Below are 20,168 nucleotides of genomic sequence, written 5' to 3'. Positions count from 1 at the left end.
TGATCCTCCTGCCTCATCCTCCCTAGTAGCTTGGATTACAGGTGCACACCATGGCACCTGGCTCTGCCAATTGTATTTCTTGTTTGTTTGTTTATTGGTCTGTCTCCCATTACTAAAATATAAGTTCTAAGAGAGATGAGACATTATTCACTTGTCATTTCCTGAGACATAGAAGAGTGGCACAAAGAATGAGATGAATAAGCATCTGGTGAATGAATGAAGATACTATAATGTCATATGGTAGAGGATACCTGGAAGATGGGGATAGAAGAAGGTGCTTCTCTAGCTAAGTTTTGGAGTTTTGGAGAGACCTTGTAGAGAAGGGGACATGGGAGTTGAGGTCAGAGTCAAAGCAGTTACACATCTTTTGTTGTGCATTGTAATTGTGTATCCTTTCCTTTATTTAAAAAATTGGTTTATGTTCACTATTAAAAAATTCAAACATTCAAATCCTTTTTTTTTTTTTTTGGAGACAGAGTCTTGCTCTGTTACCCAGGTTGGATGGAGTGCAATGGCACGATCTCGGCTCACTGCAACCTCCCGGGTTCAAGCAATTATCCTGTCTCAGCCTCCCAAGTAGCTGGGATTACAGGCGTCCACCACCACACCCGGCTAATTTTTTGTATTTTTTAGTAAAGACAAGATTTCACCATGTTGACCAGGCTGGTTTCGAACTCCTGACCTCAAGTGATCCACCCTCCTTGGCCTCCCAAAGTGCTAGGATTACAGGCGTGAGCCACCGTGCCTGGCTCAAATCCCTCTTTAGAATCCTGTCCCATCCCACTCCCACAGATATCCCATGATTACATTTTTGGCTGATTTTATTCTAGTCCTTCATTACTCTTTATTGCCAAATTGCTCTTTGTAAAGGTTTTATAACTAGTTTTAAGATAATTGTATTAGTCCATTTTCTTACTGCTATGAAGAAATACCCAAGACTGGGTCATTTATACAGAAAAAGAGGTTTAATGGACTCACAGTTCCACATGGCTGGGAGTGCCTCACAATCATGGTAGAAGGTGAAGGAGAAGCAAAGGCACGTCTTACATGGCAGCAGGCAAGATGAGCGTGTGCAGGGGAACTACCCTTTATAAAACTATCAGATCTCGTGAGATTTATTCACTCTCATGAGAACAGCATGGAAAAAACCCGCCCCCATGATTCAATTACTTTCCCCAGGTCCCTCCCATGACACGTGGGAATTATGAGAACTACAGTTCAAGATGAGATTTGGGTGGGGACACAGCCAAACCACGTCAATATTTAAAATGCCTGTTTAGATTTTTTGTTGTTTTTCTTTTGTTATCCAAAGAGTTCACTGGATTTTTAAAAATCTCCATTTATCTCCTAAGAAACGTCTGTCTGCTCTGGATCTCTGGATGGAGTTGAATACTCACAACGAAAGGAGAAGGGAATCGTGAAGATGACCGTGCCACAGACACTTGCCTTCTGTTATCTGTCCTTACTTTGGCAGAGAGAAGCAATAACACTTTCAGATCTTTTGAGGTTAGCTAGACCTCTTGTATGATAATATTTTTGCTGGTTATTACATGAACTAAGTAGACAAACTTTGGATATTTTGATTTTTATAAGAAGGCTTAACTTGAGGAAGGAACTGGAAAGGTTGAGTAGCCTGAATTCTAATTCTGAAATGTAATCCCCCCTGGGCTAGTAATTCATCTTCTTGATTTTCTTATTTATGTAGTAGAAATTATAGTACTTACCACACATAGGCTATTGGAAAATTAATTATCTAATATAATCTTTTGAAGAGAAAAGTGACATTTAAGTACCTGAGTAATATTAGTAAATATTTTTCATTTCTAAGAAAAGATAAACAGGTGATCTTTACATTAGCAAAATGGTTATTCGTAGTTACACAAAAGCATATATTGGTGTTAAGAGCTAAAATATAGGTTGTCTATGTTTATGAGGAAAAGTTGAAGACAAAACTGTTGAAAAGGATGTGTTATCCAGATAGTAAGCATTTATATTTTTCAGGATAATCTACAGAGTGTTTTGGTTAATGAATAAATTACAGTTTTATGTGTAAGAATTTCTCACTTAATAGACGTGCCAAAATTCTTATGTGCTGATTTTTTTCTCCTTGCTTTATATGTGTTCTGAATAGTAACATTTGGGTTTAATCAATATGTAGGATGCTTTTAACAGCACAAATTAGGAACCAAACTGCTGGGTTTGAATCCTGGCTTTGCCACTTATTTATTATATGACCTTGAGTAAGTCATTTAATTTCTCTCTGCTTTTGTTTCTTCATTGGTAAAATGGGGCTAATAATAACTACCTCATAGGGTTGTAACTACTTTCAGTAATTAGCGCTACATGGAAAGCACGTAGAGCAGTGTCTGGCACATAATAAGACCTCAGTGCTAGTCATTATTGTTTTTGTTTTCATCATCACCACCATCATCGTCATTATTGGCTCAGCCCCTTTGATTAAATGTAATGCCTCCAGTAAATGATGATAGTGCCTTTGAATTTGGCCACATCAACCAAATAAAAACGCTTTCCTCAGGTCTGATTAACTCTACAAGCAGATAGCCCATGATTCAGTGAATTTTACTATTAATTTAAAAACCTGATCTTGTTTTGTATGCCCCCATTGGGTGATCTCATCTTTTCCCAACGCTTTAATTACCACTATACTGATGACTCTCAAATTTATATCTCTAGCCCAGACTTGTCTACTGAGGGCCAGACCCATAGATGCATATATACAGCTGTCTGCTGGACACGGCTACTTAGATGTCTTTATGGTATCTCAGAATCAGCATGACTAGAGGTTCATCATCTGTCTCCTTGATCCAGCTCCTTTTCCAGTGTTCTCTTTCTTAGTAAATGCCATCCACCCTGTTGCATCCTATCCAGAAGCCTAGGAATCATCCTTGACTCTTTCCCCTCTACGTACACTGTTGGTCAATTGTCCACTCAGTTATATGTCCAAAAACTCACAGAACCATTCTTCTCTGCATTCCCTCTCTCTCTCTGTCCTCTCTACCCTCATTTGGATTGCTTAACAGTCTCCCAGATGAGCTCTGTGTCTGTAATCTTGTGTCATTTCTATCCATTTTCCTCCTGATAACCAGAAGGATCTTACAAAAACATAAACCTAATCATGTCATTAGAGCTGGATAAAGGGCTAGCCATCCTACCCAGGACAATCTATAAGGGGCTAACAGAACTCTCCTAGAAATCTAACAAGGTGGAGAAAGTCGTATTTACCTGGAATTCTTCTCAGGGAGAATATTATATGTGGTTGGAAGAATAGGGGTAAGATACTACCCACGCCTCTTCTCTCCCTCCCTCTTTTCTCCTCTCTCTCTCTTTCCCTCTCCTCCCCCACCAAGGGGAATTCTAAAATGCCTTCAAGGAGATTAAATCTAGTTAGCTAGGGGGCTTTTGTTTTGCCCTGTGGAATACACAAGTTTGGGAACAGAGCTTAGTTGCTTGGGGCTATAGGAGAAGAGACTGTCACCACTGATATTCTTCCTTTGCTTTTCTCCCAGAAAGAGCTCTAAGTCATAAGTTCTCAGAATGTGGCCTCCTGACTTACAGCTTCAGTATCACCTGGGAACTGGTTCAAAATGTGAATTCTTAGACCTATCCTACACCTTCTGAATCAGAAACCCTGGGGTAGGACCTGATAATCTCTGCTTTAAAATAAGCCCTTCAGGGGATTATTCTTTTTTTTTTAAATTGTTTATTTTTATTTTTTCATAGAGATGGGGTCTTGTGATGTTGCCCAAGTTGGTCTCAAACTTCTGGCCTCAAGCAAGCCTCCTACCTTGGCCTCCTGCCTTGGCCTCCCAAAATGTTGGGATTATGGCATGAGCCACCATGCCTGGCCCAGAGGATTCTTATGGATGGCAAAGTTTGAGAACCACTGCCAAACTTTGAAAAAATATTTAAAGAACACAGTTTTAAGGGAGTACGTTATTAGCCTGGCCAAAGTACCCACATACCTTAACACTGCGCATGTCACTCCCTTTTTAAGTCCTCTAGCAGCATCCATAGTCCTTAGGATAAATTCATTACCCTGCAAATAGCCTGTAAGGGACCCTGCCTACCTAGCAATAATGGCATTAATGAATAAAAATAGCCAGCCCTTATTCATTCTGTAAATTTGTATTGAATATCTACTATATGCAGGTGTCGTTCTAGCATCTAGACCCTTGCGATGCAGTTGTGAATCAAATAGGTCAAGTCCTTGCTCTCACAAATTTCAAGACCAGAGGAGGAAAAAACAAACACATACGTATGGTTGGTGCAAAGGTCATTGCAGTTAATGGCAAAAACCACAATTACTTTCGCACTAACCTGATAAATAAGAGAAGGATCAGACAGGGAAAGGCTATTCAGAAGATTGAAATAGGATGGTATGATAGAAAATGACTAGATGGCTACTCTAGATTGGTTATTCGGGAAGGCCTCACCAAGAGGGTGGCATTTACTCTGCACCTTAAATGAAAATAGAGCCAGTGTGAATATCAAGAGTACAATAGACCTCACTTACCACAGAAGATATGTTCCAAGACATTGGATGCCTGAGAATGTAGATAGCACGGAACCCTATATACACTATGTTTTTTCCTATGTGTACATTCCTATGATAAAGTTTAATTTATAAGTTAGGCATAGTAAGAGATTAACAACAATACCTAATAATAAAATAGAATAATTATTACAGTGTACTGGTACTACTACTCTTGAGCTTTGAGGCTGTTATTAAGTAAAATATAAGGGGTACTTGAATGCAAGCACTGCAACACTCTGACAGTAGATCTGAGAATGAGCCAATGAACTACAAGTAACTCATGGCTGGGTGGCGCTACAGCTTGGCTGTGCTGGACAAAGAGAGGACTCGCATCTCAGGTGGGTCAGAGAGAGATGGCATGATATTTCATCATGTTCTTTAGAATGGCATACAATTTAACACTTATGACTTGTTTATTTCTGGAATTGTCCATTGTATATTTTCAGACCACAGGTAGCTGAAACCATGCAACACAAAAAAGAGGATGAGTGGGGACTGCTGTACTGGCATTCCAGGTAGAAGGAGGTTGCTAGTGCCAAGCCCTAAAGCAAGAGCTGTGTGATGAAGGAGCAGAGGAGAGTTCGTGTGACTGGAGTCAGAGAATTCTAGGGCGGAGTAGGAGGATGGGAGTGAACAGATCATCAGAGGCAGATATCTGTCTTTGTAAACCAAGTTAGGAATTTGGATTTTTAAACATTGAGGTATAATTTATATATAATAAAATTCACCCTTTAAAAATATACAATTCAGTGGTCTTCAATATGTTTTCAAAGTTTGCAAAGCTGTGCAGTCTCTATTTTCAGGACATATCACTCTGGAAGGAAACCTCATACCCAGGGGGACTGTGGGTTTTCAGTGTGAGAGTAAGCCCCTGGAAGATTGCAGCAGGAGAGATACGATCTGATTGATGTTTTTAAAAGATCATTCAGGCAGCTGTGCAAAATGAGTTCTGGGAAGGGTGGAAGCACGGAGATCAGGTGGTCTTTTGCTATCCTCCAGGCAAGAGATGGTGGCTTGGATTATGGCAGTGGTAATGGTGACTGGGTTCAGGATCTGTTTTTACAGGTAGACACGACTTAATTCTAATGCAGTGCTTTTTTTCAGTGATCTGAGACAAAGGATGAGTTTACTAAATTTCTAACCCATCATAGATTGAAACTTTGGAAAATTACATAATTATAAGTAGAGACAGTGTTTCCAGGGGACATGGCTAAACTCTGTTGGTCAGGAGAGGCATATGAGATGCTTTTAGTCTATACCAGTTTTTCTGTCAACTTCCCGGATTGATCTAGAGAACCAGCTGATAATACCTAGGAAGGGAAATAGATTGTTCAGAACTTTGAGTAAGCAACCTTTTTTTTTTTTTTTTGGAAAAACAAATACTTTTCTAAAAGGAAATTCAAAGAACTATTTATAAATGGTGAAAAACTGTTAGAACTCCAGATGCCGAAGACCTGCTCTTTGCGGACATTTCTGCTTCCCCTAGTCAGGTCTCTCATTTCTTCCTCTGCTCCTACAGAACTGACTGTGCCTCTGTTGTGCTGCTTGAAACAGTGTCTCTGCTGACTCATGTGCAGGCTGTTTGTCTGACCTATTAGGGTGGGAGTATGGAAGACCCTTCATCTCTTACTTATCTCTGCAGACTCCTAACACTCCACATAGTGCTGGCATGTATTATCACATAGGAGTGAAGACTACATAAATAATGAGCACCTTAACATAGTGGAATACTAGGTAGTTTAAAAAGTGACAGATATACATTACATCTTGTATGTAAAATAATATTAAACCAAAAATATAATTTCACAGTAATACAAATACTGATTACTGCGCATAAATACTTTCATATAAACGAAATATACTAATAAAAACTTAGCTGGGGAAGCTTTAACACCATTTTTATGTAAATATTTCTCAACTTTCAGTAGAGTAAAAATTAAAGAAAACACATTTTTAATTGAAATTAAAGTTGAGGCTGGGCCTGGTGGCTCACTTCTGTAATTCCAGCACTGTGGGAGGCTAAGGCAGGCAGATCACTTGAGGTCAGGAGTTTAGGAACAGCCTGGCCAACATGGTGAAAACCTGTCTCCACTAAAAATACAAAAATTAGCCAGGCATGGTGGTGGGTGCCTGTAAGTAATTCCAGCTACTTGGGAGGATGAGGCAGGAAAATCACTTGAACCTGGGAGGTGGAGGCTGCAGTGAGCTGAGATCATGCCACTGCACTCCAGGCTGGGCGACAGTGAGACTCCATCTTAAAAAAAAAAAGTTGAATCAGTTTTGTCCTTTAAGTGCTACAAAGCTGAAAGCCAAATGTCAGCCCAGCTCTTCAAGGCAATGCATTTTGTATACTTATTCCTGTCTTTAGCTCACTTTCCTTAATTTTCTTATTTTAAATATATATAGGTATATATATATATTTGACATGGTTGCAAGACCCCCATTTCTCATTCTCAGTTCTCCTTTATTTTTCTCCTTAACATTTCACTCTACCTAACATACTATAGATTTTACTTATCTGTTTTGTATCTTTCTTTTCTCACTAGAATGTAAACTCCATAGGAACAAGAATGTTTTTCTGTTTTGTTCACTGCTGTTTCCCTGCAGTCTAGAATAGGACTAGGTATATAGTATTCAATAAATTGTTAAATTAATGAATCCTAAATAATTTGTCTATTTATGTGTATGTGTTATTTTCTTCAAACTCAATAATTGACTCAAAATATTTGATCCACTGTGTACGAGGCATTGGGGTGGAGTGGTGAGCAAACAGGCAAGGTCCCACTCCTTAATGGTTCTTTCAGCAACAAACATCTAACATGTACTATTACAGGTATTGGAGACAGAAGGGTAGACAAGGGAGGTAGGCTGTCACAGAAAATGGGGATCAAGGTAGACCTCCTTGAAGGAGTGATTTATGAGTAGGAACCTATCATGCGAGGGGAGCTAGGGATACAGGGAATGCCATGTTGGAAAGCCTAGTGGTGAACTAACAAGTAGGATACACACTTCTTGGACACTTTTTTTTTTTTTTTTTTTTTTGAGACTGAGTCTTGCTCTGTTGCCCAGGCTGGAGTGCAGTGGCGTTAGCTCACTGCAACCTCCGCCTCCCAGGTTCAAGCGATTCTTCTGCCTTAGCCTCCCGAGTAGCTGGGACTACAGGCACAAGCCACCATGCCTAGCTAATTTTTGTATTTTTAATAGAGACGGGGTTTCACCATATTGGCCAGGCTGGTCTCGAACTCCTGACCTCGTGATCCGCTTGCCTTGGCCTCCCAAAGTGCTGGGATTACAGTTCTGAAACTCCAGGGCTCAAGCAGTCTTACTGCTGCTGCCTCCCAAATAGCTAGGGTGTACAAGCATGTGCCACTGTGTCCAGTCCTTCTTAGACATATTTATTTAGACAGGAACTTAAGAGAATCATTCAGTAATTGGCTAAATAGGCCAACATATGGGTAAAGAGAATAATAGATATGATTAGATTTATTGTCCTTAAAATCGTGGGAAATAGAATATGCTTAACTAATTCTTACCTTGTCTTTGAATTAAGAGATTTTTCTTAAAGCATTTACTCTGCTATATCAGTATATAACTCTCATTAAACCTTTTTCTTTTTAAAAATACAGGTTTGTTGAAGAGGACCATATTCCTTACATAAATGCTTTTCAGCATTTTCCAGAACAGATGAAATTATATGGACGTGACAGAGGAATCTTTGGTATAGAGGTAAGTTATTTTCTTTTTTACTTTCTAGTCTCTGATAAGGCACAAGAGTGGTATGATAATTTCTATTTCTTGCTTGACTTATTATTTGGTGTTTTGTGTTTTATCCCAATATGAAACATCAGTCATAATTTAACGAAGAGTAGAATTTTATTATTTTTTATTTTCCTTATGTGGATTCCTCTAATCCTTTAGGTTATCCTCAAAATATAGCTGTAGTGTGATGTGTGTGCATTGCAGATAGGTATGTTGTTGAGCCTAAACTTGAGAACTTTTATCTAGAGACCTTTAGGTAATTTCAATTTTTTAAAAATAAAATATGTGTTTTGTTGTTGTTATTTGCACACTATATTGCTATGGAAGAAAGAGAAGAAAGTTATTACCGTGTTTCTAAAGGTACTATTTTAAGTTCTTCACTTATGTTAGTTTGTCTTTTTCTAGATCTGTTTTCAGATGTCTCCAATGGAAGGGTTTCTGTCCTTTGATTATGAGTTTGTGTCACTATTGGTGGTACTCAAAGATTATTTCCCCTTGGTTCTCATCAGAAGTTTTTTTTGATGTACTAAATGTTAAAGATTTTCCTCCATTCACCTACTTAAGGAATCATTTTCATAGAACTTCATGACCCTGACATTGTTGGCGGTGTAAGAGTCATTTGTTAAGTGCTGTTTAATAGTGGCCTGACTTTGATGAAGGGTAACCTCTATTCAGATACCCTTTGATGTTCAACTTAATGTTGAGGTTTATCCCTTTCCATTCTGTCAGTGTTAATAAATGCAGACATAAAGTGAATTTGCAAATTTTACGGAAGTTTCAGCATTTCATGTTATCTTTGAAATTAATGTAGGAGAACTGCTTGCAAATCCATTGACAAACACAGAGCTGGCAGAGAATTTAAAGTTGAAGAAGAGAAAACCAATAATGAGGATGGCACAATAGGTGCTTCCAAAGGGAAAATTTGAATGTCGAAGGATTAAGAGTACTCCCTGGCAAAGCTGATAGAGCCCCTGAATATTTTGTAAAATAATTCTCTTTGTAGTTATGCTGTAATATCAAAGGCAATAGGAAGGATGTCATATTGTTGCAGAATCTTTGGGGTGCCGTTTTTCTGGCTGGAAAACCTTTGTGGCCGGTGGCATCTTTGCCCGAGTTTTGCACTAGGCTCATTTCGCCCACTCCGCCTGGCAGGCTGTGCTTGGCTCACGCTACCGGTCTGGGTCTCATGCCTGCCAAGGGCAAGTCAGGCATAGAATGGTGATGGATGTGTGAGCAAGCATGGGGTCTGGCCAGTCAGATATGCCACCTGCTGCAGCGGGGCAGGCAGCTCCAGGTGCCAGCATGATTGCCAGCCATCCGCGAGGCTGCGACCGGACCAGTCGCACTGCAAGCAGTTTCCGCAGCTGGCATTGGGGAACACGGTGGTACCTGGGAGCTTGGAGATGCCAGGAACCACAGGGCTTCAAAGAGGGAGTCACAGCCCTGGCTCGGGGAGCTCCCAGGTCTGGACTCCCCGAAGAACTGCAGCTCTTCTTTCCTTCTCTTTGCCCACAACATGGCGAGCAAGGGGCATGTCTCAGACCTGTTTGTGTTACAACTGTTTTAGCCTTGCCATTCTGTGGGTCCTGAGTTCGTGTCCTGCAACCAGGAAGAATGAGGTACATAGATAAGTGGAGGGTGAGCGAGATGAAGAGGAGCTTTATTGAGCGACAGAACAGCTCAGTCTACCACAGCGGGCAGCTCCTTTCTGCAGCCAGGGTGTCCTGATGAGCGTTCAGCTCCTAGCAGAAAGGAGACTCTGGAATGGGAAGCTCCTGTCTGCAGGCAGATCATCCTATTGTCTTTGCAGCTCTCTCAGCAGAGAGGAGGCCCTGGAGTAGGTTGTTCCTCTCTGCATCCCATTGTCTTCCCAGCTCTCAGCAGAGAGGAGGCCCTGGAGTGGGTTGCTTCTCTCTAAAGCTGGTCATCCCTTCTGAGTTGGGGTGGGAGCTCCCCGGGTGCTGCTGCAGCCACCCAAGCCACAGCTGTGGACGTGGGCATCCTTGTGCTCTCAGGACGACCTGCCCGCAGAGAGGAGCTTCCCACTCTAAATCATTCATAGTGACCCACATTCTAACTCAGTGCAAATTCTGCCAATATTTAATAATCTGAGATAAAATGTTATGATATGTTCCATGCATATTCAGCTGTATTTGTAGTCATCCATTTCCTTCTGGCTCAGCGCTCCAAAATTAGTACTTTGTAGAAGTATAGTGTAACAAATTCTTAGTATATCTTCATAGAACCTATTTAAGTGTTTTGGAGAACTAGGATAGTGAGAAGGGCAGAAAAGTAGGCAAACAGGCTAAAAGATGATACAATGAGTAAAAAGCCTAAATACTGTAGTTGTAAGTCAGATTACCATCTGTGTGACCTTGGTGAGGCATTCTGTCTGTCTGAGGTGTCTGCTTTATATGTAAAGTTGGGATATCAGCTGAACTGTTTATCATGCAGAGGTTTAGCAGGGATCACATGAGATCACAGATGTCAAAGAACTTTGTAAACTATACATGACACAAATAGAAGGTGACACTGGTACAGAAAGAATAATTGATCCTCCACATGAAAAACTGTAAAGGATATTGCATAAATGTAATTAATTCATGGTTTATTTTGAATGTGAGTCATTATGAGTGATTTGTAGAAACATTAGATTTTTACAGCAAAACTGGTTTCGCCCTTAGAACAACTTGAGTGCGAGCAATTCCGATAGATTTGGAGAGCAGAAAGCAAGCTTGGACGTTTGGTTCCCTCATTCGAGGTGTGAATCTTTATGTCTTCACAGTTATTCAGTTTTCCTAGAGCGACTAGTGGAACTCAGTTACTACTTTTGCATTAGCTATCAGCTTTGTCTTGGTTAATAAAAATGTCTTTCTTCTGTATGTCTCCCTTCTTTCTCCCCACCCCACCCCCCCACTTTGTCCTTCTCTCCCTTAATCTCCAGCAATTCTCAGAGCTATTCACTACTCAAGTTATATTGATAATTTTTGCTTAGTTAAGGTTATTTGTATATTTTCCTAGTGCCTGAAATCATCATGTTATCTTTAACTCACTAACCAAATTATAAGCTCCTCAGGAACAGACATCAGAATATTTTATGTAGAATCATGGATTATTAAACCTGGAGGGAAATTTGGAAATCATTTAGTCCACTTTTCTTATTTTTCCAATAAGGAAACAAACCTAAGAAGAAATATGACTTGGGAATAAGTAAACCTATTCTTCATTAGGATTTTTCATGAGGATTATTTGAGATAGTATATTCAAAATGCAGACATATTGCAGGTATTCAAATGGCAATAGGCTCCCTTCCAGACTGGAAAAACTTTTCCCCCCAAGATAGGGATTAAGAGGGTAATCAAGCTGTTTGGATCAAAAAAAAAAAAAAAAAAGAGGTACCATTTTGGAAAACAAAGTTTCCATTTTCAGATTCTGTTAACTTTTGAATGTGTTCATTTCTAGATTTTCTCTTGATCTGCAGTCCAGTGCTCTACTTCTGAGCTATACCTGCTCCTTCGTTTCTAGGTTTTCTCAAATTAGGTTCGAGGAAGTCCATGGATATGGGAAAGGATAATGTATCTTGTTTCTCATGATGGTATTTTATAATTTCAGTTACCATGTATTCAACTTTTTGCAAAGGATATTGCTTCCTATGCTGAGTTTATATGCTTGGAAATGGTATCTAACCAGTAATTTCCTTTTTAAGAGGTTTAGTTTCATTTTAAATGTACTCACACAGACACTCAAATTTCACTATTTAAAAGTAATTATTTTCAAAAATTTATTCTATGTGTTCTTTCAAATAGTAATAGATCCCATTATTACTAAATGTTTAGGGGACTGCAGGAGAGAGAGATATAATACACCAAATTAAGAGACTGTTTCTATAATAGCTGTTGTGGCTTACATTGCCCAGAAGCCTAGCTCATTCCTTCAGTTAAGATTTACGTTGCCGGCCAGGCGCGGCGGCTTACGCCTGTAATCCCAGCAGTTTGGGAGGCCAAGGCAGGCGGATCACGAGGTCAGGAGATTGAGACCATCCTTGCCAATATGGTGAAACCCTGTCTCTACTAAAAATACAAAAATTAGCTGAGCGTGGTGGTGCACAGCTTTAGTCCCAGCTACTCGGGAGGCTGAGGCAGGAGAATCGCTTGAACCCAGGAAGCGGAGGTTGCAGTGAGCTGAGATTGTGCCACTGCACTCCAGCCAGGCAACAGAGTGAGACTCTGTCTCAAAAAAAAGAGATTTACATTGCCCACCTATGGGGAGTGTGGTAAGAAATACCTACAACTGTAATAGTCACATTTATTTCTGACGGCAATCCACAGTTTCAACCTGAAATATTATTTTCTCAGTATTGTATCACATCTAAACTGTTTCCTTCCTCTTTTAAGTTTTAACAATTTGAGACAAGTTTTGTAAATTAAGAGGTGAAATGAGTTATGTTTACTTGCTCTTTGATCTGAAACCATTCAAATACTAATTTTTACTCATCCTATCAATTACTGAGAGAAGAGTTTTGAAATCTCCAACTATGATTGCAACTTTTGTTTCACATCCTGTCAGTTTTTGCTTCTGTTACTGGAGCTCTATTACTAGGTGTGTAACATTTACAGTATTTTGCCTTCTTGATAAATTGACTCCTTTATCATTATCTAATGTCACTTTTTTCTCCTGGTGCTGTTTCTACTTGTCTGATGCTAATATAGCCACTCCAAGTTTTTTTTTATTGATGTTTGCACAGCATATCTTTTTCCAGTCTTTTAATTTTGACCTATCTGTGTCTTTATATTTAAAGTGTTTTCTGGTAGTTAGTATGTCATTGGGTGTTGATTTTTAAACATCTAATTGATAATTTCTGCCTTTTAATTCGTGTGTTTAAGCCATTTACATTTGACATAATTATCAGTATAGTTGGGTTTGAATCTACCATCTTGCTATTACTTGTCTCATCTCTTGTTTTTTCTTTTTTTCTTATTTTCCTGCCTTTTGGATTAATTAAGAATTTTTTGTTGTTGTTGTTCGTTTTATGTTTTTTAAGGCATAGGGTCTTATTCTGTCACCCAGACTAGAGTACAGTGGCATGATCGTAGCTCACTGTATGTAACCTCAAACTCCTGGGCTTAAGCAATCCTTTTGCCTCAGCCTCCCTAGTAGCTAGGACTACAAGCAAATACCCCCACAGCCAACTAATTAAAAAAAAATTTTTTTTAGAGACGTGGTCTTGCAGTGATGCCCAGGCTTAATTAAGAATTTTTTAATAATTTCATTTTATCTCCACTGTTGATTTATTAACTGTACCTCTTTGTGTTTTTTTGTGGTTGCTCTAGGGTTTACAGTATTCATCTTTACCTTTTCTCAGTCTACCTCAACTAATAATATACCATTACTTGTATAGAGTAAGACCCTTACAACAGTATTTCCACTTCCCTCCTCCCATCCTTTAGTGTCAAACATTTCACTTCTACCTTAATGCATTGGGATTTTTTTTTTTTCTGTAAGCAATCATTTATCTTTTCAAGAGATTTAAAATGAGAAAAATCATTTTATATTTACCTATATATTTGCCATTTCTGGTAATCTTTTTATTTAGATCCCAATTTCTGTCTAAAAAACGTCCTTTAACATTTCTTGTAGTACAGTTCTGCTGGCAGTGAATTATTATTGCTTTTCTTGTTCTAAAAAAAAGTCCTAACTTTGCCTTAATTTTTGAAAGATATTTTCAGTAGGTATAGAATTCTGGTTTCATACCTTTTTTTCAATACTTTAAAGGTGTCATTCCATTGTCTTCAGGCCTGCCTAATTTCTGATGTCAATCTGCTATAATTCTTATCTTTACTGTTCTTTATATAATGTGCCTTTTTTCCTTTAGCTGCTTTTTAAGATTTTCTCTTTATCACTGGATCTCACCAATTGGATTATTATGTGCCTTGTCACAGTTTTCTTTATGTTTCTTCTGCTTGGGTTTTTTTTTGTTTGTTTGTTTGTTTTTTTAAGACAAATTTTTGCTCTTGTCGCCCAGGCTGGAGTGCAGTGGCACGATCCCGGCTCACTGCAACCTTCGCTTCCTAGGTTCAAGCGATTCTCTTGCCTCAGTCTCCTGAGTACCTGGGATTACAGACATGCGCCACCACACCCGGCTAATTTGGTATTGTTAGTAGAGATGGGGTTTCACCGTGTGGGCCAGGCTGGTCTCGAACTCCTGACCTCAGGTGATCCACCCGCCTCGGCCTCCCAGAGTGCTGGGATTACGGGTGGGGAGCCACTGCACCCAGCCTTCTGCTTGGGTTTTATTTACCTTAGATTTATGGGTGTGCAGTTTTCATCAAACTTGGACATTTTCATCCATTATTTGTTTAAATTTTTTTGGCCTCCCCTTGCCTTTTTCTGGGATACTAATTACATGCTAGACCACTTGATATGGTACCATAGCTCCCTGAGGCTTTTCCTTTTTATTTTTCTGGCCTTTCTGCTTACTATGTTTTGTTTTGATAATTTCTATTGTTATGTCTTCAGATTCAGTGATCTTTACTTGAGTATCTTCTAATGTGTCATTAAACCCATTCAATGTGTTTTTCATTTCAGATACTACATTTTTCATTTCTGGAACTTGCATTTTAGTCTTATTTCTTCTCTTTCTCTTCTCATTATGTTCTTGTTTTCTTTTATATTCTTGGCTATATTGACAGTATTTGTAATAGATGTTTTAAAACCCTTGTCTGCCAATTCCATTGTCTTTGTTATTTCTGGGTCTGTTTTATTGTCTGTTTTATTGATTGGTTATGTATCATATTTTCCTGCCTCTTTGCATGACTGGTAATTTTTTTTTATTAGATGCAATCGTAATTTTTATGTTGTAGAGTGCTAGATTTTTTGTTCTAGTGTATAATTAAGTAACTTGAAGAACAGTTTAATCCTTTAGAAGCTTGTTTTTAAGTTTTGTTGTGTGTGGTTTGTTATTAATAGTCCCTTTTTTTCTGGGACTATTTTAGCCTCACTACTAAGGCATATCCCTACTAAAGACTCTACCCAATGCCCCTGGTATTACGAAGTCTCTGCACTTTGGCTGTTTGCCTTCCATGAGCTTTGGAAATTGTTTGCTCTACTGCTTTTCTGTTATTTTTTTCCCTGGCCTCAGATATTTTCTCATACATGCACATATTGATACTCAGCAAAACACATGAGAGGGCCCCTTTGCAGGTCTCTGGATCTCTCTTTCTGTGCAATTTTGTCCTTTGTGGTACTAAGCTTGCAAATTTTAGCCACCTCAGCTTCCAGAAACTCCAGTCCCTGTCTCCTCCGCTCATCAAGACCACTGAGCTCTGTTTCACTTCCCACCCTTGCACCGCACTGCAGTTTGGAAACTGCCTCCAGGCAGTAAGCTGGGCCATTTGTTTCTCTTCTCTAAGGGATTAGTGTCCATGCTGTCTGTTGTCCAATGCTTGAACCTGTTCTTTCATATGTTTTTTCCAGTTCTCTGTTGGATACGGTGGAAGCTCAGTTCCCATGGTTGGTAATCCTTCATGGGCAGAAACAGAAGTGTTCCAAATACTAATTTTTAGACATTTAGAAATAGAGTCAGTATTCAGATGCTTTTTAGGTATTACCTGAACAGTTCTTCCTTAGATGCCTGAAAGCATGTTGTTGCTCACTCATTCTTGGATTTTTTAAAAAAAAAATTATAGTCTCTGTTCATGAATATTGTCATTAATCTGATCTTTACTTAAATCTTTTCCCCTAAATACCTGCCCTAGTAATAATCCCTTTTGTTGATCTATTTTTTTTCTTTTTTGAAGTAATATTGTTTTTAATTGACAAATTATAATTATATACATGTATGGGGTACAGTGATATTTTGAGATATGTTTACCATGTGAAATGATTACATCAAGCTAATTAACATGTCTGTCACCTCACCTATCATTTTTATGGTGAGACATTTGAAATTTACTCTCTTATTTTATTTTTTTTGGGGACGGAGTTTCCCTCTTGTTGCCCAGGCTGGAGTACAATTGCATGATCTATGCTTACCACAACCTCCACCTCCCAGGTTCAAGCGATTCTCCTGCCTCAGCCTCCCAAGTAGCTGGGATTACAGGCATGCGCCACCACGCCTGGCTACTTTTTTGTATTTTTAGTAGAGACGGGGTTTCTCCATGTTGGTCAGGCTGGTCTCGAACTCCCGACCTCAGGTGATCCACCCGCCTCGGCCTCCCCAAGTGCTGGGATTACAGGCGTGAGCTACTGCACCTGGCCGACTCTCTTACTTTAAATTATACAATACAGTCATGTGCTGTATAACTGTTGCAGTCAACAATGGATCACATATACAACGGTGGTCTAATAAGATTGTAATGGAGCTGAAAAATTCCTGTCACCTAGTGATGTTGTAGACTTCATAACTTCTTAGCACAACACATTACTTGTGTGTTTGTGGTGATGCTGCTATAAACAGACCTGTACTGCCAGTGGTAGAAAAGTATACCATATATAATTATGTATGATACAGAATACTTTTTTTAAATTACTGTCCTGTTTCTTTTATTCCCCAACTTTATTTCCCTGTAAGGTGTAAGAATTTTTTTGGTATGCTTAATTTTTTTAACTGATGCCTGATACATGTACCTATTTCTGGGGTACATGTGATAATTTAATACATTTATATAATTTGGAGTACATAATACTTGATAATAACTGTTACTGTTACTGGTTTATGTATGTACTATACTTGTAATCATTACTTTAAAGTGTACTTCTTCTACTTATTAAAAAAAAGTTAACAGCCTCAGGCAGGTTCCTTAGGAGATATTCCAGAAGAAGGCATTGTTACCACAGAAGATGACAGCTCCATGCATGTTATTGCCCCTAACCCCATATAGGCCTGGGCTAATGTGTATGTTTGTGTTTTAGTTTTTAACAAAAAAGTTTAAAGAGTAAAAAATAAAAAATAAAAATTTTAAAAATAGAAAAAAACATTACGGAATAAGGATATAAAGAAAACATTTTTGTATAGCTGTACAGTATGTGTTTTAAACTAAGTTGTATTACAGGAGTCAAAAAGTTAAAATTATTTTTAAGTTTATGTAGAAAAGATGCAGTAAGCTAAGGTTAATTTATTACTGAAGAAAGAAGCATATTTTTTATAAATTTTGTGTAGCTTAAGTGTACAGCATTTATGTAGTGTGCAGTAATATTGTAAGCCTTCACATTCACTCACCACTCACTCACTGGCTCACCCAGGGCAACTTTCAGTCTTGAAGGCTTCATTCATGGTAAGTGCCCTATAGAGGTGTACAGTATGTTTATACTGTATTTTTACTGTACCTTTTCTATGTGTAGATAAATACTTACCATTGTGTTACAGTTGCCTACAGCATTCAGCAGTATATAACATGCAATACATGTTTGTAACCTGGGAGTAATAGGCTATCTCATATAGCCTAGGTGTGTACTGGGCTGTACCATCTAGGTTTGTGTAAGTACACTCTTCACACAATGAAATTACCCAATGATGCATTTCTCAGAAAGTATCTCTGTCATTCAGCTACGCATGACTATACATTATTATTGACTGTAGTTGCTCTGCTGTGCAGTAGATCTCAAAACTTGTTCCTTCTGTCTTCTGAAACTTTGTACCCTTTGACCAACAACTCCCCATTCCCTCCCTCCTCAGCTTCACCCAGCCTTAGATTCTTCATATAAGTGAGATCATGCAGTATTTGTCTTTCTGTGCCTGGCTTATTTTACTTATGCGCCCTCCAGGTTCACCCATGGTGTCGCAAATGACAGAATTTCCCTCTGAATTTAAGGCTGAATAGTTTCCCATTCTATATCAGTACACGTTTTCTTACATTCATCCATCGATGGACACTTAGGTTGAGTCCATATCTTGGCTTTTGTGAATTATGCTGCAGTGAACCCCGTTAACATATTGATTTTGATTTTTTTGGGTATTATCCAGCAGTAGGATTGCTGGGTCATATGGTAGTTCTGTTTTAAGTTTTTTGAGTAACCTCCATTTCATTTCCATGATGGCTATAGTAATTTACATTCCCACCAAAAATGTACAAGAGTTCCCTTTTCTTTGCATCCTTGCCAACACTTACCTTTCATCTTTTTAAATTAATTTTGAGTGAAGGGACAGGGTAAAAAAGCAGAGAGACTTCTTAGAGATTTTGGTGGAAGATATAAGCATAGAAAATGATATGAAATTACATCTTGGTAGCAACCACTGCACTTGGCTTTTTTTCACTTACATCTTGGAGAGCACTTAAAAAAATTATTTTGGAATAATTTTAGATTTATAGAAAAGTTGCAAAACTAAGAATAGTACAAAGAATGCCCATATATCCTGTATCCAGATTTAACTGTTGTTAGCATTTTATGCCATTGTTTGATCATTTGTGCCATTTTTCCTATCTGTCTACCTACCTGCTTGTGTATCTGTGTAATTTTATTTCTGCATCATTGATTATAAGTTATATCCATCCTGACCCATTACTCCTGAGTACTTTAAAAGACTAAAACAAGGTAGCTAAGTAATGAAAAAATAAGCCAAACAAAACAAGAAACAATCTAAATGTCTATCAACAGGAAAATGGAAAAAATGTGATATAGTCATATAATGGTAGAGTAAACCACTATGAAAATTCATGAACTGCAGCTGCAAGCAACGTGAATGAACCTAAGAAACATTATATAGAGTGTGAAAGGCAAAGCTCAGGCTAGACGTGGTGGCTTGCCCTGTAGTCTCAGCTACTAGGGAGGCTGAAGTGGGAAGATTGCTTGAGCCTTGGGAGGTCGAGGCTGCAGTGAGCTATGATCATGCCATTTCACTCCAGCCTGGACGACAGAGCAAGACCCTGTCTCAAATAATAATCATAACTTTAAAAAAAAGGCAAAGCTCAGAAAACTACATACTATGGTATAATACTGTCTTTTTAAAAGGCAAGTTAACAATGAGCAAAATTCAGTTACCTCTGGAGGCAGAGACAGAGGGATGGGATAGGGAAGAAGTATACTAGTAGATACAACAATATTGGTAATGTTTTAGTTCTTAAGTTGGGTAGTGGATTCATAGGCATTTATTATTACCAGACTTCATAGCTTACAGATATAGTATATGTATTCTTTTGCATTTTTCAGAATTTTAAAGGCAGCTAAAGGATGTTGTCTAAATAGAATTTATAAAAGAGAGGAGTAGAAGACAGTATGTCATGCATGATTTGTTTGTATATGTCTTACATCCCTAACTAAAAGTGTAAATTGAGCATAAAGACCGTATTTAATGCTTCTATTTTATTATCTATATTATAGATTCTATAAGACCTACTATAATTCCATCTACAAAATAAGGACTCAGTCTGTGTTTATTGATTACATGATTTGAAATAGCTATAAAACAGTAAGTTTAAACACTTTATTTTCAGAAAAATTCAAATTGATCTGTTGGGGAGTTTTTCTCACATAGGTAGGAAATTTCTAGACTGCTTCTGATATATTTATTATATAATATATCAGAAGGCCACTAAATAGTGGCATTTGGTTAAGAGAAATTTAAAGAAAAAACATTCTATTAAATTTTAGTGGTAAATATATAAAGGATATAACTTCTGCTTGTTAGTAAGGACATTTAAAAATAAGAGTTATGGGTGTGTCAGTATCATTCATATGAAAAAGTTACCAGATCATATTCTTACCAGTATGCTGAAACCAACAGTGAATTACTCAGGCTAGAAAATGTATCTGAGGCTACATTTATATTTCTTTTAGAATCATACCTCATGTTTGCTAAGTGAAGCTGATAATTTTGTGTGGATTACCTGTGATTTTGTTTCATCCTGGGCCAGTATGC

General features: G+C 38.3%; 1 protein-coding gene across 7 annotated transcripts in view; it reads left to right on the top strand.

Moving 5' to 3' along the window:
• The window catches only part of TAF1B (TATA-box binding protein associated factor, RNA polymerase I subunit B), a 93,139-nt gene that overhangs the window by 31,926 nt on the left and 41,045 nt on the right, over positions 1 to 20,168 (top strand). For 4 of the 7 annotated variants that reach the window (XM_009441987.4, XM_063790118.1, XM_009441988.5 and 1 more), the window contains 2 exons: positions 1,353 to 1,506; positions 8,182 to 8,281. In XM_009441987.4, coding sequence (XP_009440262.1) covers positions 1,353 to 1,506; positions 8,182 to 8,281 — 254 coding nt within the window. The remainder of the gene's footprint in view (positions 1 to 1,352; positions 1,507 to 8,181; positions 8,282 to 20,168) is intronic. The other 3 variants (XM_063790119.1, XM_063790121.1, XM_063790122.1) reach the window with 1 other exon arrangement.

Source organism: Pan troglodytes, chromosome 12, assembly GCF_028858775.2.
Source record: "Pan troglodytes isolate AG18354 chromosome 12, NHGRI_mPanTro3-v2.0_pri, whole genome shotgun sequence".
NCBI lineage: Eukaryota > Metazoa > Chordata > Mammalia > Primates > Hominidae > Pan > Pan troglodytes.
This window is presented reverse-complemented; position numbering and strand designations above follow the sequence as displayed.